The sequence below is a fragment of the Callionymus lyra genome, chromosome 3, assembly GCF_982586985.1.
Source record: "Callionymus lyra chromosome 3, fCalLyr1.hap1.1, whole genome shotgun sequence".
In the NCBI taxonomy this organism is placed as follows: Eukaryota; Metazoa; Chordata; class Actinopteri; order Syngnathiformes; family Callionymidae; genus Callionymus; species Callionymus lyra.
Window position 1 is genome coordinate 7,470,672 of NC_141820.1, and position 27,183 is coordinate 7,497,854.

A 27,183-nucleotide genomic window follows, 5' to 3' on the forward strand; every position below is an offset into this window, starting at 1 on the left:
AGGCAAGGGGGGCATTAGACCCCCATGATAATTCAAATATATCACATTTTAATCAAATTTAAACATACTTAGTAAGGGGAGGATTTCAGATCCTTTTGCCAAATTTAAGAGGGTTTAAAGGGGGGCAGAAGACCCCCATGAAATTACTAAAACGTCCAATTTTGATGAAGATAAAATAAGTTTAATATGTTTTTATTTAGACCACCACTCGATCAGTGAATGTTGGGGGGGGGGGGGGGGTCAACTTGATCAGGTCAAGAGAAAGAAGGAAGACGACCCTCATGAACAATTCAAATATATACAATTTTGATTAAATTAAATTCATATAAATGACATACTTAAGTAAGTAGGACTTACAGATTTTTTTTTAAATGTAAGCTGGTTGATAAGTATTTGCAATAAGATCACCGACCTCTCATTAAAGTAAATAAATAAATAGTCTAATAGGTCCAACTTTGATCAGTTATAAACCATTTGATTTTCAGAACATCAACTCCTTTATTATTTTGTCTTCAAGGAGATTTTAGCTACTATATATATATATATATATATATATATTTGTGTGTGTGTGTGTTTATTGTGTGAGTGGATTTTATTACTCCTTGGCAGCAAAGAATAAGAAAAATGTAACCTTTTTTTTATAAGCATTGTGACTACTATATATATAAATATATATATATATATATATATATATATATATATATATATATATATATATATATATATATATGATTTGAACATATAATTTAAACAAATTAGACTATTATATACTATAGTATATACACAAATATATAGACCATCATATACACTCATTTGTTTTGTATAATCACACATCTTTTTTAGTAATATTTATTAAAAAAAAAAAAGAATTACACTTGAAAATGTGCATATAATTTAATTGTTTTCAATCGATAATTTAGTCCCTTTTCTCTTTATGTATAAATATTCTGTGACAATACAGATGTAATGGTAACATTTCTGGTCCTGGAGTCACTGACAGTATAAAACAAGATCCACGTGCTCGCGTGTGTTTACACTCCTACGCGATGACGTCACAGAGTACCCCACCCCTTACGTGGCAACAACAAGAAGAGGAAGAACCGCCGCCGCTAAACTTCTCAACCTGCAGCCTTTGGGCACCAATTTCCCGCAGAAACCAGCACCTGACACGACATGGAGGATGCAGTCCGAGGTAAAGAAACACCTTCTTTTCTTGTCTCACGCTGTCGTCCATGTTGTCACAACTTTTAACTTGTCACTGTTAGCAAAGAAGCTAACTTTGACTTCAGAAGCTACATTTAAAATTTAAAATTTAAAATTAAAAACGTGTTTAAATTGTGTCGGCGACACACAAATAGGTTCTTCAACATTATTATTCCTGTCAAACTTAAAAAAAAAAAAACTTTTTGGGGGGGTCTGAAAACAAGGCGGAAGTGAAACGTTCCGCTGACTTTGATTCCACGTGTAAAAGAAGGTTGACGAGCGAGTTCAGCAACATAGTCACGGAAGTAATACCTACTTTATTCTAGGTCAACAAATGAAGCTCACTTTTATTTATACTATTTTTAATTAAAACTAACACAGGCGTGTCTGTCTATGTCTCTGTATTTAATCTAACAGAATAAGTGACGTTTTGTTTGCAATTGATCTGTAATAAATAATTGGCAAAATTAAAGTCAATGCTGCTTTTTCAAATAATATAGCTCTACACCTGACAGATTATTAGACCCAGGACATTTTTTTAGTTGCCTGGTAAATATGTTTCCATTCTGTGTAACTTTTCCTCTTTATTTCCTTCTCCCTGTTTTTCTTTTCTTTCGGTGACAGTTTGTTTTATGATCCAGCAGGATTGCTTTGAAATAAATAGATGGATATCCATCTATTTATTTCAAAGCAATCCTGTCCAATAGATACATCTTCATCAATCTCACAGAGATAAATGGACGGTTGTGCTGAATTCAAACGGCTGAATAAGTGTTTTTTCTTCCCAAGATCAGGTGAAGAGAGCAATAACTGTTCTTCCCACGAACCCCCCACAGTCTGAGAAATGTAATTTCCTGACGTTTGAACGTTTGTATTGTCCTCCCCTCAAGGTTGGTCATTTTTTCGCAAATGCCATTTTGATTTTACACCAAACCAAAAAAAAATGCCCTTTGGGTGAAACTAAATAGCGGAGATGCCAGAGCGAGACGAGAACAAACTACCATGAAAGAAATTCTCTGTTCTGTGGGTAACAATTAGTCGAGGTTATTTATATTCCACTCATGTGTATGGGCTATAATCATACTAGTTGCTATTGTACATTATTTTTGTTGATAACAACTGTGGAGAAAATACATATCGTTTATAATAATGATTTAATAATGTTGGTTTCACATCAGCAGAGGATCACAGATAATCTCTAACTGATGGTTTCATCACTGATTTAAAGTTTTGTTTGCTTGTCAGCGACCGGCCCAGTCGCCCTATTCAGCCCATTGATGTTTTTCCTTTTATTTGTAATAATATTTATTATTATGAAACTAGTTTCAATTTGTCGCTGCATTGTTGGCAAATTAATCTTCATTTTTAACTTCCTGCGAGTTGCTTTTCATGCTTTTCTAATAAGACTGATCCAAATCAGCAGTTAACAATTTGTCTAATTTAATTTCCAGAATCTTTGGGGAAACGAGGATAAGGTCTCAGTCGAGGGTTTATCGGATACGACGTCACCAATGATGTTTTTGAACTGGGTTTCCATCCGACAGGGTCTTTCTAAAACGACTATTCGGAATCTTCATGAATTCATGTTGAAATATGTTTTCATCTCATATTTACAGAGCTTGAGTGAACATGTGAGGAGCAGAGACACTTAACTTTGATTTTAAATGAACTTTAACTGGACTTTATTTTTCAAAATGAAATAAATTGGACGCAGAGCAAAAGTCCAGCATGTGAAACTAGTGCCAAACAAGAACAAATTGTGCTTTTATTGTATTGTATTGTAATGTAACGGACAGGAAAAGACGGATGGTGAGATGAAATCAATCACACGTTTGGCTTCAAATGAATGATCAAGTCGTTCCTAAGAAGCAGTGTTTTAATACTTGTGTAGTTTTCTACCACCGATGCTACTACTAAAAAGAAGCTCACATGTTTAGAGATAGTTACTGTGAATCAAAGATCAAGAAAACCCCCTTTTTCCCTGGCTTTTCTGAGTCAGAATCAGAAAAGTAAGTAATTAAGTTGTGTCTGTAAAGCGCCTTTAACAGACCAGAGTCACAAGTTGTTGAACAACAAAACAATACACAGTTTAAAAGATATTACATTTCTATGTCTTTTAAAGGCCAAGACAACACAGTGACGAACACAGCAGCCCCAAGAAAATTAAAAAAAAAAAAGAAATAGGTCTTGAGATGCTTGAACATGTAATAAATTAAAACAAAACAATAATACTTACCATTAAATGGCATATAATGTAATATATGAGACTCTGTAGCAGTTTGTAGTGCATTGTACTTGTTTTAAATGCTTTTATTATAGTTTCTTGGTATTTTAACTGTTTTTATTTCGTGCAATTTTATATTCTTGTTCAGCACTTTGTGGCAACTTGTTGTTGTTAAAGCGCTGAACAACTCAAATCAACTCAACTTTATTTATAAAGCACTTTAAAAACGACAGTCGTTACAAAGTGCTGTGTATATAAATAAATTGAGATTAAAACGGAATGCATTAGAGTCAGAAGCCGTCATTATTTCCTAAAGGATATTGTAGCAGGTAATACCAGCGTTAATCCACAGAACCATTTATAAAGTATGTTCATGTTCATATAGACTAAGGATGCACTGAAAATTGTCAAAAGTGCTTTTTTTAAGTTTGAACCAAAACATTTTTGAAACTGAAACAAGATGACAATGATTGAATGAAACCGTTGTTTATTTTGACTGGTCTTCAAGATGGCTTACATTCTAATTTGTTGAACGTTTACATCCATATAAGGAGTGAAAGTTGACATTGTCTTTCACTCGAACACTTGAGGTTTCTTTCCTCTTTCACCACTTTTTGCAGAATCTTTCATTAACCTGTGATATTTGGCCAAGAACTCTCACTTCTCTGGCAGCTGAAGTAACAGTTTACGCTAATAGCAATGTTTAGAAGGTACAGTTTTCAACTATTGTAAAGGAAATAAAATCATGTTTTCATTGGCGTTCTAGAAAAGTTAATTTAAGCAATTTGCACCAATTGGTTTGTCGTATAATGGATGGAAAACATTGTAGCTATAAATCATGCTAAAGATACAACTTCCTGTATGTGCACTTGCTCATTTATCAGTCCTTTTTTTTATTTAAAAAAAAAAAAATGCTCTTATTTCAAATACATTTTCAGTCAGAAAACAACCGTCCCATTTAAGTTGTTAACATTTTGTCAACTTTTAGAGCTGAATTACCTGAATTATTAGCCGGTTTTGATGCTAACAATTCATGTATGTATAGTTAAATATATAAAAGTATCTCATTCAGATAATAGCTAGGTTTCCCACATTAGTTAAGAAGCTCTTAGGTGCTGCAGTCTTCTTAGGAGCGTTCTTAAGAACGCTGTGAAAGAAGGATATGTTTTCTAGAGTCGCTCTTAGCTTAAGAAGATCTTTCACTAAGAAGGAGATGTAAGATGGAGCTCAACCATTCTCGACAACCTGAACTAAAAGCTCAGTGATAAACGCCATGAAAATATATATATATCCTCCACTTTTCCAAGTAATAAACCATTGATCAATAAAGAAAAAAAAGTATTATTGAATTACACGTTGAATTTTTCCTCACACATCTGCACATATGAGTTTAAAGTACTACTATAACTCGACCGTTAAACTTTAAATAATCTTTGTGAGTCTAATTAATCCATAAAACAACATTAAACTCACCCTTTGGCATTTACACACTGAAATATATCAACATATATTCATATGAGGAAGAAACACTAAGACTCTTGCACGAATCCTTTGGTGATGCATTCAAGGGCCGTAAGAATTTTATAACGAAATGAGAAAATACTATAACGATTCCCACTTGCATAAACCAAGTAAAATGTATGAGCTTCTAACAACTACATGTAAATAACATCGACAACCATGTGGCATTTCACAAATATGAAGAAAACCTTTAATAAATATCAACAAATCATTTCATAAAGATCAAGAAAACATTACACAAATATCAACAAATCATTTCATAAAGATCAAGAAAACATTACACAAATATCAACAAATCATTTCATAAAGATCAAGAAAACATTTCATAAATATCAAGAAAACATTTCACAAATATCAACAAAATATTTCATAAATATCAACAAAACATTTCACAAATATCAACAAAACATTTCATAAATGTCAACAAAACATTCACAAATATCAAGAAAAACGTTTCATAAACGCATCTGGAAAACACCTGTATCTTAACACTCCTAACCATACTTTCTTACATTCCTTATGAACCATTGAATCTGGAAAACCCGCCAATCTGTGTTTTGGATATTGTTACAAATTTTCCAGAAACCATAAAATAATGTAGTAACACAACAGGGGAACTGGGTTCAACACTGTTTCCTTCTTGTTTAGTGGTGAAAAAATACTATGTTTTGCAGATACATTTTACATATGATACCATTTAAAATAGACGTCAGCGATGGTTATGTTTAGCAGTTACGAATGTGAGGTCCAGATATCTCCACATTTAAATGACCTGCAACACTTTATTATGGTTATTATGTTCAATTTCCTGTTATTAACTTGTTTTGCGCTTATATTAAATACAATCTAAACCATTTTATTAAATGTAATCTTTACCAAAGGGAACGATTTAAGGTCTTCGCTAACAAGCTAAGTTGATTACGACGAGGCCCTAAAATATAAGGAACACAGTTGTACAAGTTTGTTTTGCTTGTTTCCTTTCAGCCGCTCACTGGTCTCCCATGATGCACCTCTTCTGGGCAGTCGGGTCTGGACCCTCGACGCTCTCACATCAAACTGTGTCCCATGATGCTTGTTGTCGAGCGTCATGTGACAGAGTGCGTCTTCAATTGAAAGATAATTCTTCTCATGCCGTTTCTAATCGGGCACTTGGAATGTGACGCTCTGGACGAGTGGACTGTTGTTACTGTACTTGTTGTTTTTCCTGAATATTGATCGGATAAATGAGTTTTTCAAATACACGGGAGATACGGACGGATGGACAGAAGTGTTTTTTTCAAGGCGAGGTTCGGCTTAACCGTGTTTTCACGAGTCTTCATGGTGGATTGAATGGACTGACGTCACGATCTTTGAACAAGTGTCACATGAGTCCACCATGTCTTCTAAATTATTGTTGGTCAGCGGGTCGAGCAAGTTGTCGTATTGTTGGAGTCGTTCACTGCTTTTTATTCATTATGGAAGATGAAGAAGCCGTGAACTAAAATACAATGAAAACAAAGAAAACAAAGAAGTTCAGTTCATCAGAAGATTAACAAATATAATCCTACCATGATATCGACAAGTACATTATTTAGTACTATGTTATTTTAAATATAGATTAAATATAAATTAATAACTATATATCTTGGTTTTAGGTTGTGAAAATATTGGCATAGAAGGATGGGGGGGGAAATTTTAATTAAATTTATGAAACCTTTAAAAATTTGAAATATATTTATATTCATTCATAAAAGGGACCGAAAGAGAGATATATGTTTGTACTTTTTAAAAGACTCAAGTGAGCATATTTCTCAAATGAATAAATGTCTTCAACACAAAGAGGCAAACAACGTGTTTTTTTTGTTACTTCATTTGGCTTGTCGTTCAAAAGCGTGTCTGACATTAACTTCAACCGTTTACAAAATGTTTTAAATCAACATTATATGGTTGAATAATACTGTTTATAAAGAAGGAAACCGACATTTTCCTTTTTTTGTGCCTCATGCAAGCTATTTCTACTTTCATTCAACAAACCATAGTTCCAGTCAATTATTGTTTCATCAAATCAACATTTATTAAGTGACTCAAAACGGTTCCATTACTTTAATGTCATTTAGAAAAACTTTTCTCCACTTCAACACTGACATAAACCAAAGTCAACTGAGCTGTTTGACAGTGAAACGTAAACTTCTCGTGCTACTGTTGACTGTTGGTTCTCCGTGATCTCATTGTTTGTTTGTGATTCTTCTTTCCTGAGAGTTACAACAGAACTCTACTAATGCATGTCACGTTTGCTCTCTTGAAAATAAAGTTGATTTTTAATTCAAATGCACACTTTGTTCCACATGAAACCGAACTAATGTCTGCGTCACTGGAATATCTTTTCCCGTCTTTTGTCAACAGCTATCTCTGTTTTTTAACATCTGAAGGTCATTAAGTATCAAGAAGAACCAGTTTGACCGTCACAGAATCAAGAGTTTACAGAACATTAAAAAAACTGTGTGACCTTAACTTGCACAAAACATTTTTGCCAGAATACCAAAAACAATTGAACTGAAATTCATAATGATTTTGCAAAAATGTGGTGAAAAAAGATTGAATAAAACCCTTTTTATATGAATTATTTCACTCATTTGTGCGAAAATAAGATCGGAATAATGACGGCAAAAGATTTGTAAAGCAGCTGCAAAATTATAATTTAAAACATTCGTACAATTAAGACTCCAATGTAGTTTCAAGTTGCACATAAGTCCCATAATAAGTAGTAATGAAGATCATTGTAATGAGCCAAATATCGACATAGGTATTTTTTATATATAAGTTTAGAATAGAAAAGTATTATTTTGAAGGAACAACATTGTTTTAAGCTTCTGTTTGCAGCAACCAATGCCATCCACAATACAAAGAAAAATGAAATTTAGATTAAAAACAAAGTGAATAAATACAAAATATAATTAAATAAATTCACAAAAATAAATGTATAGATAAATCAAATAGAAATTTAATTACAACCAAATAACCTTTAATTCAGGGAGAAAATGTTTGACATTATAAGTTCCTATGTTTCTACGTCCTATATTTTTATTTATATTGGTACCTGTACTTTAATTAATCACTTCATTAATTGAGATCAGCCCAATTGTGTCCAACATCAATCTGGCCAGCCAAGTCATTTTTGTGTAGTCCGCTGGGCAGTTTTACCAAATCCAAAACAGTTTGGATAATGTACTTTATTCTGGACCACGACTTCTAAAAGATTTTGGCCCCGTTTGTGAGTTTGACACCATTGGGCTTCTCCTTTCACAGGTTTCTGATTTTGATTTTTTTTATAGCAAATTCAAATCCATGTGAAGATCAACTAGTACTGTGTGGTCAGTATTTGGAATGTACTTCCTGCACATGCACACACAGGGCCGACGGAGACTCTTTTTTTTAACCCGCCCTGTTAGCAAACATTGCTAAACCTTGTTTGAGAAAACATTTTCAGTGTTTACAAACACACAGAAGAATTCTACCGCACGTCTCCACGGCCTTCGTTCTTATGGCGACATTAACGTTGAATGTGTTGTAAGCATCATATTTCAAAAGATCTCCCAGACAAATGCTTTGGTCACTTTTTTGATCTTTAAAGTATGTACTTTTTTGAGTATTGTTTTGATTGTCTAAGCGCTTTGTGACCCTGGTCTCGAAAAGCGCTATATAAATAAATATTACTTACTTACTTACTTACTTACTTCTTGTTGTGTGTGTGATGATGACATCGCTGTGTTTTCTGTTTGCTAAGTCGAGCTTTGTTACCGCATAAGTGCACAGAAGGAAGTTTGTGTATTTGAACATGAGGAGATGTCATTGGTTAGCGCTTTAGCTAGCTAGTTAGCTGCAAACATGGTTGACGACTACTGAATGTTTCTGTAAAACAACAGGTGACACACTGTCTTGAAGATAGTTGTGTAATTGTTTCATGCTTGGAATTTGTGTGCCTTTGTTTTAAAACAATTCTCCGATTAATATATTTATTCGGGTCAAGTAAATACACATATATAGTGATTTATCATGATTGTTTCACTTTCTTTTGGTTAAATTAATAGAACTCGAATCCAAAATATGTCCATCAGCTTTAAAAGCTGCTGGAGTCCAGTGTATCCTCTCGTCCTCAGTCATCGACTGTCTCTTTAGTGATTTGCTCAGTAGGAACAAAAAGAGTTAAAATGTTCTCCGTTGAGACTATTCAGAATTTTAAAAGTTCTGTTTTACTGTGTACTATATAGAGTTAATATTACACGTTTTCCAATTATTTCCTTGGATGTGGATCAAGTGTATTAAGAACACTTCTACACTACATAGCTTGCTTTACCAAAGGAGGTTGAAAGACACGAGTGACTGGATCACTAGTGTTTGACTAGATCATAAGTTAGTATTACTTCTGTGTATATACTGAGCCAAGACGCGTCGCCATAGCAACCGAGCCTAACAAGCTGCGCCGCACAGTTCACAGACGGACGGAGACGTAAACAACAACGAGACATAGAAGTACAAATTGACAACTTTACAGAACGTGACACTGATTGGTCGAAGTACACATTTAAGAAATGCTTGATTTATACAATAAAAAAATATAAATTATCGCACATCCCAGATGCTGAACTAATAGACTCAGGGACTCATTCATTCCTCGGGCTTTTAGATTGTACAATTCTGAGTTTGGGGGCAGAAGTGAAAGTATCTTGACATTCTGTTCTATGTTAATCTTTGTATCCTTTGTCTTTGTTATTTGTCTTTGATCTTTGTTCTTTATCTTGATCTTTAGACTTGGATTGTGTCATCTTGTTCTCTTATTTATTTCTCTTCTTCTTGTTCTTTTTTTTATTTTTATGAATACTCGTCTGTATTGCTGTGTCTAATTGGGAAAAATACTATTTCCCAAAGTAGACCTCCTGAGGGATCAATAAAGTTCTACCTAACCTAACATGTTTTTGATATGCATATACGATATCGATCTTTTTTCAATATATCGTGCAGCCCTATTTTAAAGTAATTTATTTAATCGATGACATACTATATATAAAGTCTTTATTTGAGTGTTTTTAATTCTAATAATCGTCATACTTCGGTTTGTTGTGCTGTAACGGAGGGCGGGACTAACACGGATGAACGTAAATAGCGTGGCCCAGATATTCCCACACACTCACTTGAACACACAGGCTGGTTTACTCCAGGTCCTTGCACAATAACGGAGTAGCCTCTGGCATCCTCCCTCTCTCTCGCGCGCTCTTTGACTAGCATTACCGCCGCTCAAAGCCGGACAGGCCACCCTGGATTAGTGCCGCGCTCTAATCTGGGACACTGCAGATTACGCTTTCATTTTACCCCCCCATCCCAACCCCTAACCCTTTACCCCCCCCCCCCCCTTAACACGCATCACATGACCTGCACACACACAACATGGGACCTTTGGATGACAAGTGAGGGTTGAAAATGATGCCGTCACACCTGCTCAGGACATCTTTATGAAACGACTGCATGTGCAAAGTTTGCCGTGAGGATTGACCTTTGGGATTATAGTCCAGGCTCAAGGTGTGTGTGTGTGTGTGTGTGTGTGCGAGGCTGCAGATGTGCGACGCCACGTGACCGATCGGCGGTAAGAATGAAGCATGAGTTGGGAAAGAGAATCGGGAAAGTGACTCCATGGACATGGACGAGCGAGTGAAGAGCGTCTGGTCGGGACGTGGACAGGGTCTGCCGGACAAAGACTCATAGAAAGCGTGTCACATGCTGACAATCAGCACTTCCCCGGCTCTGCTGAGGTAGTCGAGTTTTGGCTCTCGTTCCCGACGCCGCCGAACATGGAGCCGCTCGAGGAGTATCACTCGCCGTTCGACTTCGAGCAGGGAGTCAACGCCAGCTACCTTTACCTGTCGCCGTCCTGCAGCGACACGCCGCCGGGCTCGCCGGCGCTCCGAGGTAATCGGGCCGAGAGGAAAGGGAGAGGCCGGGCAAGAGGATGTGTGTGTGTGTGTGTGTGTGTGTGTGTGTGGTACAGATAAGCTAACCATAAGTTAGGGTCACTGAAGGGGAAGAATTTTAGGGGGAAGTCAAAGTAGGAGCAGGAGGAACACGTTCTAGTTGACGTCATTGACACGTGCGAGCAGATGTTGTAAAAGGTTGAGTTAAAACGCTGACACTGCAAAATGAATAACTTTCAACTTTCAACACTGTTTTGATTTGTACTCCAGAAGGTAATGAATTGAGATCATGACGGCTTGATTGACAACCTTGAATTCTAAATTGATAAAAATGTGTGTGTATAGCCGGGCTGTATGAAAATATTCATAAACCTTTTTATACAATTGAAATTACATTTTTTTTTTAATTTAAAAGTTATTTTAATGGTTTATATTTCAATACTGTGTGTAAAAAAGATGACGTTTTATTTTACAATTGACACTCATATTTACAATGTTTATTCATTTATGTGTGTTGCAATTAAACCTCCGGCCACTAGTTAGCAACGTTCGTCATTTCCTCCGTAACGACAAAACCAGCTGATGTTTGGACTCATTTTGTCTTTAAAACAAAGTTTAAAGTTAAATTAAACACTGACAGATACTGGATATTCCATGTTGATCCAGGTTGTTTGTTCATGCACTTCATTGTAAATATACGTTTATATTTGTTTGAGAAGTACTTTCATACAAACACTTTCACATTTAATTTAGAGAAAGTATTTGCTCATTTTCTTTGTTGTAAAAGCCAGAAAAAGTGTTATCGTTGTTACTACAGTTTCACAATATATATTAATATACGTATCGTATCGTCAGATTCTTGCCGATACCCAGCCCTAGTGTATAGTAGTTTATTTCAAAGAAAATAATGAATTGTAGCAACACATGTTTCAAACCCTGATCATGTTGGTCACGCTCCATAAAAGTTTTGTCACGATACTAAAACGTCATTAGACGGTTATTGTTTTCGATACCACGGTTGAATAAAGAGTGAAGTAAAGTGTTTCTCTTGATGAAGTACCAGAACGTGTGCTCGTTGTTAGTGTATCGTGACACTAGTTATATTGAACTTATATTCACTCACCTTGAACTCTCGCCAAACACTTGAAAGACGTCCTTGTTTAAAGTGTTTGAAGACATGATTTGCAGGTATTTGAGGTTAATATTTACTCCACATTCATCCGTATCCAATTCAAAGTACTTCCAAAACTGACTGTCGGGTTTATCTACTGGACGAGGTGTCTCGGGTTAACTAGAAACGGCGGAAACAAGAGAGTACACTGCCTCCGTCAGTTCTGCCACGTACTTACGGTACCGAAAACAGCGTGTATTTTTGTGTATTGGTACCGAAGTATCGGTTCTTACGACAACCCTACTCCCTTATATTGATCGACTAAAGCTCTTCGTTCAGTCCATCAAAGATGTAACTATGAAGGTCTAGATCAGGGGTCACCAACCTGTGAGATACTCAAAGATTGAGTAAGATGGGGGCTACCATCAGTTTGATATACACTTCTGATGTATAATAATACTATGGATGATAAATCACATTCCTCTTATACACTAAAACGCATAACAATTATTGTGGGAGATTATTATTTATTATTTTTTAAGAGGGTATTTCTCGGGTGTCTTCAGGTTAGACCTCGTTGGTGACCCCTTGTGTTATATATATATTACATAATGAACACATTAATAAGACATACTACTTATTTATTTGTGCTTATTTTCTGGGACTGCGTTTGTTTTATGTGTCTCGATCTTTTAAAAAAGTATATATTTAACTGTGTAATGTCTTTGATTGTTCAAGCGCTTTGTGACCCTGGTCTAGAAGGATCTTTACAAATAACCTTTACTTTACTAACTTACTATCATTGTACGTATATATACTTTACATTCATAAGGATTTATGGAAGAGGTTCGTGATCATATATGTCAAATGATAAACCAATAACTGAAGTATTTTTACAAGATACAAAACTGTGAAACAAATTTTTAATTAAATATTCAAAGTGTATGTTATTCAATGTTTCTTGTAATGTTTTTGAGTTAAAATGGTGCTGACGTCAGTTTTTGGCCGATTGCAACAAACCGAAAAATGTCATGGAAGCGTCTATGAGCTAAAAGAAGGACACAAATGTTGAAAGACTGTAACTTGTTTAATTATATTTGAGCAACAGAGTTTCTAATTCAGTTTAAAACATCCTTGGAATTAGTTGAAGAAAAGTCCAAGTTTGAGTCTATTCAAGCTATTGTACTAACAATAAGGTAATAGTTTTTATTAGTTAGTATTATTTATTAGTTAAGAGAGCTCAGTTAAGACACCAAAAAAACACTGGCTTGTAATTACAAATATCAAGATTAAATTATAACCAGATGTTTTCATGATAACGGTAAACAGAGTATTATTATTTTAAGTAATATTGTAATAATAATACAGTGTTTCCAGTCGATGTAAACGCCCACCACCTATAATTATTTGATAAATAATATAAGTATCCATTATAACTTGAGTCTTATAAGTTCAATCCTTCCTTCTAAGACCTTCTGTGACATTTGTTAATATTTAATATTGATTCTTTTATCGCGCTGCGTCTGGAAGTCAGACCAGTTACTTAGGATGTTTGAAGACTATTACTTACTTACTTACTTTACTTACTATCCAGTTGAAAGTTGTAGTATCGTGACAACCCCAACGGTTGCTTATATTTGTAGAAAAACACGGAATATAAAATAAAAACTACATGAGACACTAACAGGTCAAGAGAAATGTTTAAAAGAAAATAATTTCATTTTATTAGGATTTTTTTTCTCTTTTCTCGTCATTAAAATGTCTTTAATAAAATATATACGTAATGCTTTTGTATAATATAATATGTTACAGCAACTGTACTTTTATTATGGTTTGACATGTTATGATATAATTCAAAGGAAGACCACTTTACAATTTAAACAGCAAAACATGGCTGTTAAATGCATTAATGACATATTTGGTTGTACATTTAAGAAACATTTATAATATCATTATCATTCATTTTTTATCTCGCAGAACCTAAAATACATTTGAATCGTTCTTGTCAAGTCATTCGTCTGTTTTTATTCTATCGTTTTTGTGACTTTCCAGATGCACAGCCGCCTCCAAACTCTCTGCCGGAGATGGGAGAAGACGCGGTGACAGCTGTCAATCAACCCTCGGCCACACCTGCCCTGAGTGAGGAGGAGCGACAGGAGCTTCACCAGGAGCTGGTCAAGGTCAGCAGCGATCTAGGGATTAGAGAGTTTAGGGGTTTATGTGGCGTCACGTCTGACCTTTGTCTTGGAGAATTATGTTCTCCGTTTAAAAAACATAAACTTGATTAAATACTGCAACTTTAAAAATTATAGTTTATAAATGATGACTAACAACTTCATTATTTAACTAATTTAAGTCAATATCATTGTTTGTTTTCCCTCTATTATTTACTTACTTATTTACTTACCCTTTTTATTCCTTCATATGACCTATTTTTGCGGTTATATATTTGAAAATAAATGTTTTTTGAAATCATATTTGTAAATTAAATGGAAATATTTTCAATAAAATAACTTTCATTTGTGTTTATTTATATGATATCTCGGTGTAACTGAATGTCATAGGGATCAATAAAGTTTTACCTTACCTTACCTTACCTTATTTTGCATTTTCTTAAGTGTTTTTACCAAAATATAAAAAATAAAAGTATTTTATTTTTCTAATAAAAGCAGGGATGCACCGATCTGACCTCTATGTTCCTGATACCGATACCGGCTGATACCGATATACAGATCCAGTACCAGGATAATATATGAACTTTCTTGCCCTTCTGTGAGAAAATGGTCTTAATAAACTTCATATGGAGCGAGAAAGTTTGTATTTATTTAAATAAAGTGTTTTCATGTTTACCACTCTTTTGAGAACATAAAACACAGTTAAATAAACAAAAACAAACCTGCAGGTGTAAAGCTCTTTAAGTGAAAACAAAAATATGTTTAAAATCAAATGGCCTTTTATATATACATATTATTGTTGTTCTTTTTTATTTTTATTTAATAAATACAAATATTTAAGTGACGTACGGTTACTGTGGGCCGAAAAGGTGACAAAACCCCCTTATTTTTAACCACTTATAAAACTGTTTATCTAAATAAAATAAAGAACTTTTTCTGTTGTTTTTTTTACACTTTCAAAAAGTTGACTGGATAATAACTGTAAAAATTAACTGTTTTGTTTTTTCGGTCTTTTTCATTTTTTCGATAATCTTTGGCGTAATGCTTCTTTAGAAACATATTTGTTTTTATGGCCCCTTACAAAAGTCACAGTATAAAATGTGGCCCCTAGAAAAAATATAAGTTTCCAATGGGCTCAATGTCATTTACTGTCTCTAAAATGCTGAATGATTCCAAAGTATTTAGGTGATTTATTTACTCGCTGAACAACAATATCGAAAGTACCAAATATTCAATAGCTTTCTGCAAATCCTTGTTCACTGAATAAACCATTTTGAGAGTCATTCTTAATACTACAAATATAAATGACTTACTTACTTACTTGTCCTGCTACTGTTTAAACCTGCTGCTGATGTTTAAGAAGAGTAAATAAAAGCTTCTTGTAGTTTTTGTCTGTTGGTGAGTTTGAGAAAATAAATATAAAAGTATGTTCTATTGTGTAATGTCAAAGGCCTCTGGGTCTGTTTGCAAAATAAAAGTCTAAACACAATTCCCGGAGATAACATATCATTGCTGAATAAAGCTGAATGTCCAGAGTGCACCCCTAAATGTTGCCTTTTCGAAACCTACAGAAAAATAAAGCAATGGCGTAAAGTTTAAAGCGTATTTATTCATCTTTTGTGTTTTCATCAGTCTTACATAAAGACTGGATGACCAGTTGCAACATTTGTATTTCCCCACATTACTTTAGCAGCATTTAAATTGAAAAACCAAAGATAGAATTGTGTGAATCAGACAGTAGGTGGCAGTAAGTGTTGGATTTTTTTTTCACACGAGACAGTTGGTGAAGAAGAGTTGCTCAACCTGGTTAAAATGTACATTTTTTAAAATTTTAAACATTTTGCTAATGTTCAATAATCTGAAGTGTCGCCAACTTTTAAAATGTTTTCAACATTTCAACATCTTCTTGTTTAATTGTATATCTTGGTTTTTCATCACATTTGAAAATGTAGCCATGAGCTACACGATAAGAGCCCCAACATGCATTATCCATATAGTGAATTTCGTGTCATCCCTTTGAGTTTCGTGCTCTTCATGTTCCTCGTCATGTTTGTTCAACAATCGACAAACGATGATCTCGAGGCTGTGACGAGCAGCTCTGATTATAGCAATTTGGTCACATGCCTCGGAACATGCACTGGACGGAATTCCCCTTCGCCTCAGTGTCTGTCCTGAGTGAGCCACAAGTAACAAGGCTGGTACTTTGTGGGTCACTTTAACAACAGAAGGCCGGGAGGGAAGTCGAGGTTCATCCAGCTGAGGGGGTTGGGGGTCCACATCTGGTTATCCACAGATCTGCACGATGGCATGTGTACCTGTCGATATATAGTGTTCACAAATGTATCGTTTCGTGAACTGAATATATCGTATCGTGAGCTGAATATATCGTATCTAATCATATCGTGAGCTGAATATATCGTATCCAATCGTATCTTGAGCTGAATATATCGTATCCAATCGTATTATGAGCTGAATATATCGTATCAAATCGTATCGTGAGCTGAATATATCGTATTAAATCGTATCGTGAGCTGAATATATCGTATCCAATCGTATCTTGAGCTGAATATATCGTATCCAATCGTATTATGAGCTGAATATATCGTATCAAATCGTATCGTGAGCTGAATATATCGTATTAAATCGTATCGTGAGCTGAATATATCGTATCCAATCGTATCGTGAGCTGAATATATCGTATTAAATCGTATCGTGAGCTGAATATATCGTATTAAATCGTATCGTGAGCTGAATATATCGTATTAAATCGTATCGTGAGCTGAATATATCGTATTAAATCGTATCGTGAGCTGAATATATCGTATCCAATCGTATCGTGAGCTGAATATATCGTATCCAATCGTATCGTGAGCTAAATATTTAGTATCCAATCGTATCGTGAGCTGAATATATCGTATCCAATCGTATCGTGAGCTGAATATATCGTATCCAATCGTATCGTGAGCTAAATATTTAGTATCCAATCGTATCGTGAGCTGAATATATCGTATCCAATCGTATCGTGAGCTGAATATATCGTATTAAATCGTATCGTGAGCTGAATATATCGTATTAAATCGTATCGTGAGCTGAATATATCGTATCCAATCGTATCGTGAGCTGAATATATCGTATCCAATCGTATCGTGAGCTGAATATATCGTATCCAATCGTATCGTGAGCTAAATATTTAGTATCCAATCGTATCGTGAGCTGAATATATCGTATCCAATCGTATCGTGAGCTGAATATATCGTATCCAATCGTATCGTGAGCTAAATATTTAGTATCCAATCGTATCATGAGCTGAATATATCGTATCCAATCGTATCGTGAGCTGAATATATCGTATTAAATCGTATCGTGAGCTGAATATATCGTATTAAATCGTATCGTGAGCTGAATATATCGTATCCAATCGTATCGTGAGCTGAATATATCGTATCCAATCGTATCGTGAGCTGAATATATCGTATCCAATCGTATCGTGAGCTGAATATATCGTATTAAATCGTATCGTGAGCTGAATATATCGTATCCAATCGTATCGTGAGCTGAATATATCGTATCCAATCGTATCGTGAGCTAAATATTTAGTATCCAATCGTATCGTGAGCTGAATATATCGTATCCAATCGTATCGTGAGCTGAATATATCGTATCCAATCGTATCGTGAGCTAAATATTTAGTATCCAATCGTATCGTGAGCTGAATATATCGTATCCAATCGTATCGTGAGCTGAATATATCGTATTAAATCGTATCGTGAGCTGAATATATCGTATTAAATCGTATCGTGAGCTGAATATATCGTATCCAATCGTATCGTGAGCTGAATATATCGTATCCAATCGTATCGTGAGCTGAATATATCGTATCCAATCGTATCGTGAGCTAAATATTTAGTATCCAATCGTATCGTGAGCTGAATATATCGTATCCAATCGTATCGTGAGCTGAATATATCGTATCCAATCATATCGTGAGCTAAATATTTAGTATCCAATCGTATCGTGAGCTGAATATATCGCATCCAATCGTATCGTGAGCTGAATATATCGTATTAAATCGTATCGTGAGCTGAATATATCGTATTAAATCGTATCGTGAGCTGAATATATCGTATCCAATCGTATCGTGAGCTGAATATATCGTATCCAATCGTATCGTGAGCTGAATATATCGTATCCAATCGTATCGTGAGCTAAATATTTAGTATCCAATCGTATCGTGAGCTGAATATATCGTATTAAATCGTATCGTGAGCTGAATATATCGTATCCAATCGTATCGTGAGCTGAATATATCGTATTAACTCGTATCGTGAGCTGAATATATCGTATCAAATCGTATCGTGAGCTGAATATATCGTATCAAATCGTATCGTGAGCTGAATATATCGTATCAAATCGTATCGTGAGCTGAATATATCGTATCAAATCGTATCGTGAGCTGAATATATCGTATCAAATCGTATCGTGAGCTGAATATATCGTATCAAATCATATCGTGAGCTGAATATATCGTATCCAATCGTATCGTGAGCTGAATATATCGTATCAAATCATATCGTGAGCTGAATATATCGTATCAAATCATATCGTGAGCTGAATATATCGTATTAAATCGTATCGTGAGCTGAATATATCGTATCAAATCGTATCGTGAGCTGAATATATCGTATCAAATCGTATCGTGAGCTGAATATATCGTATCAAATCGTATCGTGAGCTGAATATATCGTATCAAATCGTATCGTGAGCTGAATATATCGTATCAAATCATATCGTGAGCTGAATATATCGTATCCAATCGTATCGTGAGCTGAATATATCGTATCCAATCGTATCGTGAGCTGAATATATCGTATCAAATCATATCGTGAGCTGAATATATCGTATCAAATCATATCGTGAGCTGAATATATCGTATCAAATCATATCGTGAGCTGAATATATCGTATTAAATCGTATCGTGAGCTGAATATATCGTATCAAATCGTATCGTGAGCTGAATATATCGTATCAAATCGTATCGTGAGCTGAATATATCGTATCAAATCGTATCGTGAGCTGAATATATCGTATCAAATCGTATTGTGAGCTGAATATATCGTATCAAATCATATCGTGAGCTGAATATATCGTATCCAATCGTATCGTGAGCTGAATATATCGTATCCAATCGTATCGTGAGCTGAATATATCGTATCAAATCATATCGTGAGCTGAATATATCGTATCAAATCATATCGTGAGCTGAATATATCGTATCAAATCGTATCGTGAGCTAAATATTTAGTATCCAATCGTATCGTGAGCTGAATATATCGTATCCAATCGTATCGTGAGCCAAATATTTAGTATCCAATCGTATCGTGAGCTGAATATATCGTATCCAATCGTATCGTGAGCTGAATATATCGTATTAAATCATATCACGAGCTGAATATTTATTATCAAATCATATTGTGAGCGTAATATTTATTGTCCAAACATATCTTGAGCTGAATATATCGTATTGAATCGTATCGTGAGCTAAAATGTATCCTATTGAATAATATCATGAGCTGAATATATATATTTTTTGAAACTTCTGACTATTTACATCTTTTCATCTCTTTTATTTTCCTACCATCTAATTATCCTTTCTATGGTTCTACTCAGTCATCTCTGACCCGCTGTCGAGGCTCTGCTGCTCAATGAAGTCCATTTGATTCCTGTGACTCACTTATGTGGGGATGAAAGAAAGGCTGGAATTCATGCTGTACTTTGGCTCCAGAGTGTCTTGGACCAGGAGCTCATTTCAATGGAAGTGATAAGAGGAACCGTTCCCTCGATCAATCATTAACAGCTGATAAGTGTCAGGAAATACTTCTCAGCAAGAGAGTCCAGACTAGAGTGAGTCATTTGACTCATGAATCACAACAGTTTGTGACTTTAATCGTCTTTCAAACAACGAATCGGCTGTTTTTGATCGACACACGACTGATCCTATCAAATCTTTTAGTGCTTCGACTCAATGGGCGGAGCTTATGACAAAGGAAGCAGCCCATTGGTTGATGTTCTAACGTGTCCAATCAGCTGGACCTTCACTAACATGGGTTTTCTGTGAGTGTGTAGAGTCGACAAAGTTGAAGTTGTACTTGTATTAACGGACAAAAAATGTTGTGACCTGATGACATCATCACTCCCCGACTCTAAACATCAGGTGGAGGACGAGATCCAGACTCTGTCTCAGGTGCTGGCGGCCAAAGAGAAGCAACTGGCCGACCTGAAGAGGAAGCTGGGCATCACGCCGCTCAACGAGCTCAAGCAGAACATCAGCAAGACCTGGCAGGAAGTCACCACGTCCAACGCGTGAGTGGCTTCACAGACACACACACACACACACACACACGCACACGCACATGCACACGCACACACACGTCTCATCGCAGTGGTAACAATAATCATAACAAGGCCCGGAGCGTGTGCAAAGAGGTTTCATGCGTCTCACTTGGCAGGAAATGCTCTGCATTCTGGTGTCTTGAGCCGTCATGAAACGAGATGTTTTGTCTCCTGCAGCGTCAGAAGAACTTCTGAAACTCTCTCCCACGCCAGTCTGGTGGCGTCGGCAGCTTTCTCCAACATGGGCACAGCTATCAGCCGCAAGCTGGAGGACGTCAGGTGAGGATTCACGTTTGTGTTCGGAGATCTTGAAGTACGACATATTTCTACATTTGAAAGAACTACATATTTCTACATTTGAAAGAACTACATATTTCTACATTTGAAAGAACTACATATTTCTACATTTGAAAGAACAACATATTTCCACATTTGAAAGAACTACATATTTCTACATTTGAAAGAACTACATATTTCTACATTTGAAAGAACTACATATTTCTACATTTGAAAGAACAACATATTTCTACATTTAAAGAAAAAAATATATTTCTACATTTGAAAGAACTACATATTTCTACATTTAAAGAAAAAAATATATTTCTACATTTGAAAGAACTACATATTTCTACATTTAAAGAAAAATATATATTTCTACATTTGAAAGAACTACATATTTCTACATTTGAAAGAACTACATAATTCTATATTTGAAAGAACTACATAATTCTATATTTGAAAGAACTACATATTTCTACATTTGAAAGAACTACATATTTCTACATTTGAAAGAACTACATATTTCTACATTTGAAAGAACAACATTTTTCTACATTTGAAAGAACAACATATTTCTACATTTAAAGAAAAAAATATATTTCTACATTTGAAAGAACTACATATTTCTACATTTGAAAGAACAACATATTTCTACATTTAAAGAAAAAAATATATTTCTACATTTGAAAGAACTACATATTTCTACATTTGAAAGAACAACATATTTCTATATTTGAAAGAACTACATAATTCTTTATTTGAAAGAACTACATAATTCTATATTTGAAAGAACTACATAATTCTTTATTTGAAAGAACTACATAATTCTTTATTTGAAAGAACTACATAATTCTACTTTTGAAATACACATTGTACTGCCTCTTGAGTGAACACGGAACTACTAACATCAATATCTGGTGTAAAGATACATCACTTCCTGTTTCATTGTTCCTCAAAGCTGCAGAACATTATATTTTGACTCATTATCAATGAACGTGTATATATACATTATATATATATATATATATAATAGCAAGGCTCCATGGTCAGAAGTAAAACCACCACGCTTTGCTTAGTACTAGTATGGCCGTTTGCATGGTAAAGCTACGCTTCATTGTGGAGTAATACCACGTAGCTTCACAGAGTAATAATATTGCAGCTAGCATGGTAATACTACGCCTCCTTGTTGAGTAATATACCATGGAGCTTCACAGAGTAATAGTATTGGAGCTTGCATGGTAATACTACGCTTCCTTGTGGAGTAATATACTATGTAGCTTCACAGAGTAATGATATTGCAGCTAGCATGGTAATACTATGCTTCCTTGTGGAGTAATATACCATGTAGCTTCACAGAGTAATAGTATTGCAGCTTGCATGGTAATACTATGCTTCCTTGTGGAGTAATATACCATGTAGCTTCACAGAGTAATAATATTGCAGCTAGGTTGGTAATACTACGCCTCCTTGTGGAGTAATATACCATGGAGCTTCACAGAGTAATAGTATTGCAGCTTGCATGGTAATACTACGCTTCCTTGTGGAGTGATACCACAGCGCTTCACAGAGTAATACTATTGCAGCTTGCATGGTAATACTACGCTTCCTTGTGGAGTGATACCACAGCGCTTCACAGAGTGCTTCACCTTGCAAAGTAATCCTATGTAGTAGTTATATATATATATATATATAGTTATATAGTTATACTATGCAGCCTTGCAGAGTAATCCTATGTAGTAGTTATATATATATATATATATATATATATAGTTATATAGTTAGACGACACAGCCTTGTGGAGTAATACCACAGGGCTTTGCAGAGTAATCATATGGCAGCTTGCATGGTAATACCTCGCAGCCTTGTGGATAATACCATTGAGCTTCGTAGAGTTATACTACGTCGCCTTGCGGGGTAATACTACGGCACGTTGTATGGTAATACTTCGCAGCCTTGTGGAGTAATACCATGGAGCTTCACAGAGTAATAATACACTGCCTTGTGGAGTAATATCACAGAGCGTCACAGATTAATACTATGGCAACTCGCATGGTATTGCTACGCTGCTTTGCGGAGTAAAACTACAGAGTTTTGCAGAGTAATACTATAGCATCTCGCATTGTAATACTACACCGCCATGCGGAGTAATACTATAGAGCTTCACAGAGTAATACTACGGCAGCTCACATGGTTATGATACGCTGTTTTGCAGAGTAATACTATAGCACCTCGCATTGTAATACTACACCGCCATGCAGAGTAATACTATAGATCTTCACAGAGTAATACTACGGCAGCCCAAATGGTAACGATACATTGCTTTGGTGAGTAAAACTACAGAGTTTTACAGAGTAATAATATAGCAGCTCGCATTGGTATTGCCTCGCCACCTTCTGGAGTAAAACTACAGAGCCTCACATAGTAATACCACGCTCTCTTGCGGAGTAATAGTATAGAGCTTCACAGAGTAATACTACTACAAACTACAACTTGCATGGTATTGCTACGCTCTCTTGCAGAGAAATACTATTTCCTGACATGCCTGTCAAAAAACTGGGTCAAATGTATTTGATACGCCCGAAGTTGTGACCCCGAATTCTATTAGTAAAATATTCATAATACACAGATGAAGATAGTTTTACTGTGTTGGTACTTCTTTGTCAGACTCACCTTGACGGTTCACTATCGTGAATATTTCCTGGTTAATCTGCAAAGCCAATGAACCCCTTGACTCCCCAAATCCTAATCTGTCCTCCTCCCTGTCATCTCTCCTGGATTACTGCAAACAGGATTATAGTCTCCTCAAGCTGCTGAGCAAGTGTCTTCACGGGGGGGGGACCTCTCTTTGTGTAGCTCAGTGTGTGTTTGTGTAGCTCAGTGTGTGTTTCTTATCAATGTATTCACTCATTCACGGGATTAACGCACACAAGTGTGTTAACACACCATCAATGATAATGGGATGAAGAGGATTTGTAGGATTTATGCTCTGTGACAATAACTTGTTGTCGATTCATGGTGTGTTCAATGAAATCAGTGGCTTCTCTTCATCTTCTCTTCATCTTCTCTTCATCTTCTCTACATCTTCTCTACATCTTCTCTTCATCTTCTCTTCATCTTCTCTACATCTTCTCTTCATCTTCTCTTCATCTTCTCTTCATCTTCTCTACATCTTCTCTTCATCTTCTCTTCATCTTCTCTTCATCTTCTCTACATCTTCTCTTCTTCATCTTCTCTTCATCTTCTCTACATCTTCTCTACATCTTCTCTTCATCTTCTCTACATCTTCTCTTCATCTTCTCTTCATCTTCTCTACATATTCTCTTCATCTTCTCTACATCTTCTCTACATCTTCTCTTCGTCTTCTCTACATCTTCTCTTCATCTTCTCTTCATCTTCCCTTTATCTTCCCTTCATCTTCCCTTTATCTTCCCTTCATCTTCTCTTCATCTTCTCTTCATCTTCTCTTCGTCTTCTCTTCATCTTCTCTTCACCTTCTCTTCATCTTCTCTTCTCTTCATCTTCTCTTTATCTTCTCTACATCTTCTCTACATCTTCTCTTCATCTTCTCTTCATCTTCCCTTTATCTTCCCTTCATCTTCCCTTTATCTTCCCTTCATCTTCTCTTCATCTTCTCTTCATCTTCTCTTCGTCTTCTCTTCATCTTCTCTTCACCTTCTCTTCATCTTCTCTTCTCTTCATCTTCTCTTTATCTTCTCTACATCTTCTCTTCGTCTTCTCTACATCTTCTCTTCATCTTCCCTTCATCTTCCCTTTATCTTCCCTTCATCTTCTCTTCATCTTCTCTTCATCTTCTCTTCGTCTTCTCTTCGTCTTCTCTTCATCTTCTCTACATCTTCTCTTCTCTTCATCTTCTCTTCATCTTCTCTTTATCTTCTCTTCATCTTCTCGTGATGGTTCAAGTGTCTTCTGACGTCTTTGTTCTTCTCAATGCTGTCGGGATTAGCATGCGATCGCTGCAACACTCGGCTAGCATGCCTGTCATGAGGTAAGACAAGAAGAAGCTTCACTTCTGTCCCGAGAGTTTGGTGGAGACGAATGTTTTTATTTTTATAAAATGTCTATTTATTAGCAACACAAAGGGAAAAAACAAATGCAGCCAAAAAGAACAACATAAAAAACAGTGTGGTTTGAAAAAGCAGTAGGAGAAAGTAAAAATACTTTTTAAGTGTCATCCTTCTTTTTATTTGTACTTCAGTTTGTAGCAAGATGTCACATATTTGTACACATACATCCATCATTTCTAAACACCTGTATCAATGTATAACGTATATATCCTTTTTATTATCTCTTTTACACAATATAAAATGCGTATAATCTAAGCAGATATCTCTACATGATATAAACCCAAATATATTATATTATTATTAATATTAATATTATCCATGTACATATACACTATATTCTAGTTTAACCATTAAAAAGTATTATTTTTGTAAATGTATCGATCTCCCTCATTTATCACACTTTCTTTCCGTATACTTGTTTAAAAGTATGTTTTTTGTACCTTTTTGAAAACAGATTTATGTTTTGTCATTCATTCATCAGCATCAACAGTGGACACATTTTTTTTAATTTGATGTATATTATTTTATTTAGTCTTGTTGTTTTTTTTTATTTAGTTTAGTTTTGTTTTACTTGATTTAGTTTTATTTTATTTTGTTTTAATATATTTTACTTTACTTTACTTTATCTAGTTGAATTTTATTATTTATCCAAAACAAATAAATGTCTTGGTTTTGCTGATGATAAAAGTTTTATTTTCCTATTTGAAATGTATAAATATGACATTAAATCATTTTAATTTGAAGGGAAATCATGTTGATTTTAAATAAATCATCAATTTAATTTTTTCTTATTTATATGTTTATATTTTGTTTTGAGGAAAAGCAAACACAACAACTAATGATCTATAAAATCAAAACAAACACAAGTTGTTTAAAATAATAATTAAACACACAAAAAAGATTTTCCATCGACTTCAGTTTTACTGTTTTTCTGAGTATTTTTAATAACTATTGACTTGAATTTGTTCTCCAGAAATGCACCGACGTTCAAGTCCCTGGAGGAGCGAGTGGGAACATTGAAGGTATTCTTCACTGCCATCAATTTGTAGTATAAAGTGTTAGATTAGACTTTATTGGTTATATTCATATTTATTTATTATGTAAAACTACATAAAACTACACAATCATTTTGTATGTGTATATATTAGGTACTTATATGGATAACTGCTTAATATATATATGTGTATATGTGTTTTAATAATTTTCTTTTAAATACATTATGATTTTATTTGGATATCAGCTCAGTATATGTATGTATTTTATACTTAATTATGTAGGATGTGTTATATTAATTTTTAACATTGATATGTACTGTATGTAGTATTTTTTTTTTTTTTTAATAATTTTTTGTTTATAAAGATATTCATTTATTTGTTATATGTGTTTATATATTGTTTATTTTTATGGATATATGCAGTATATTTTACTACAGTATTGAATAATATAACATGAATATTATTTTATTCTATGATATATTTATCTTTATAAGTGTCAATAAGGGTAGTATTTTTTTAAAAAGCTTTTTACCTCTATTTACTTTATTTTATCAAACTATGTTTTTTTTCTTTCTTTAATTTTTAATTCATATTTTAAATAAAAAGTATTTATTATTGTAACATAATAAAATAGCAAAATGTATAAAAAAAACAACAACTGTTATTTTGAATAAAATGGTGTAAATAAAACATGTAATGGCACAAAAAAGTACATTTTCAAATCCTTGTCTCTCAGACTAAGATGAGTCCAGCAGCGCCCCCTGGTGACGCGGATGACCCGAGTGACACTGCGCCCTCAGAGTCTCTTCTGGCTCCCCCCGAGGTCTCGCCCGGTCAGGAGCCCCCGCTGCACTGATGACCCTCGTGACCTCCTCCTCCCTCCTCTTGAACCTTTGACCTCCTGCTCGGATGTTCTCTTCCTCTCTTTGTGCAGGAGACGCTTTGGTTGCCGCGGTTACGTGGGTGGAAACGACGTATGGCGACGCGTGGAGGATGAGTTTGTCCTTCACCCTCGTGTGTCTAACACTTTGATCTCCTGACCTTCACTAATCCAGCGACGTCAGAACGAGCCTCTGACACTCTCTGACCTCTGACCCCTTTGACACTCACTCGTCTACTTCGTGACCAAAAATAAAAAAAACTGCACATAAAAAAAAACTTTATCCATCGAATAACAATGTTTGTTGTGAGTAAACATGCGATTGTGATTCCTTTGATGTTGTTTTGTTTGATTTATTAAAGCTCTGTTGTGGGTCTCA

General features: G+C 34.9%; 1 protein-coding gene across 1 annotated transcript; it reads left to right on the forward strand.

Annotated features, from left to right (window-relative positions):
* The first annotated feature begins 1,065 nt into the window (after nucleotides 1-1,065).
* On the forward strand, nucleotides 1,066-27,183 carry tpd52 (tumor protein D52). Its single transcript, XM_087786289.1, has 6 exons — nucleotides 1,066-1,192; nucleotides 14,054-14,181; nucleotides 20,387-20,535; nucleotides 20,743-20,844; nucleotides 25,903-25,951; nucleotides 26,661-27,183. Exons 1-6 carry the CDS (start codon nucleotides 1,174-1,176, stop codon nucleotides 26,778-26,780), a joined length of 567 nt encoding a protein of 188 aa, XP_087642415.1. The 5' UTR covers nucleotides 1,066-1,173; the 3' UTR covers nucleotides 26,781-27,183.

Coding starts and splice junctions, on each gene's coding strand:
- tpd52 (XM_087786289.1), top strand. Junction 14,182..20,386: donor TTCACCAGGAGCTGGTCAAG/GTCAGCAGCGAT, acceptor TCTAAACATCAG/GTGGAGGACGAGATCCAGAC. Junction 25,952..26,660: donor AGCGAGTGGGAACATTGAAG/GTATTCTTCACT, acceptor CTTGTCTCTCAG/ACTAAGATGAGTCCAGCAGC.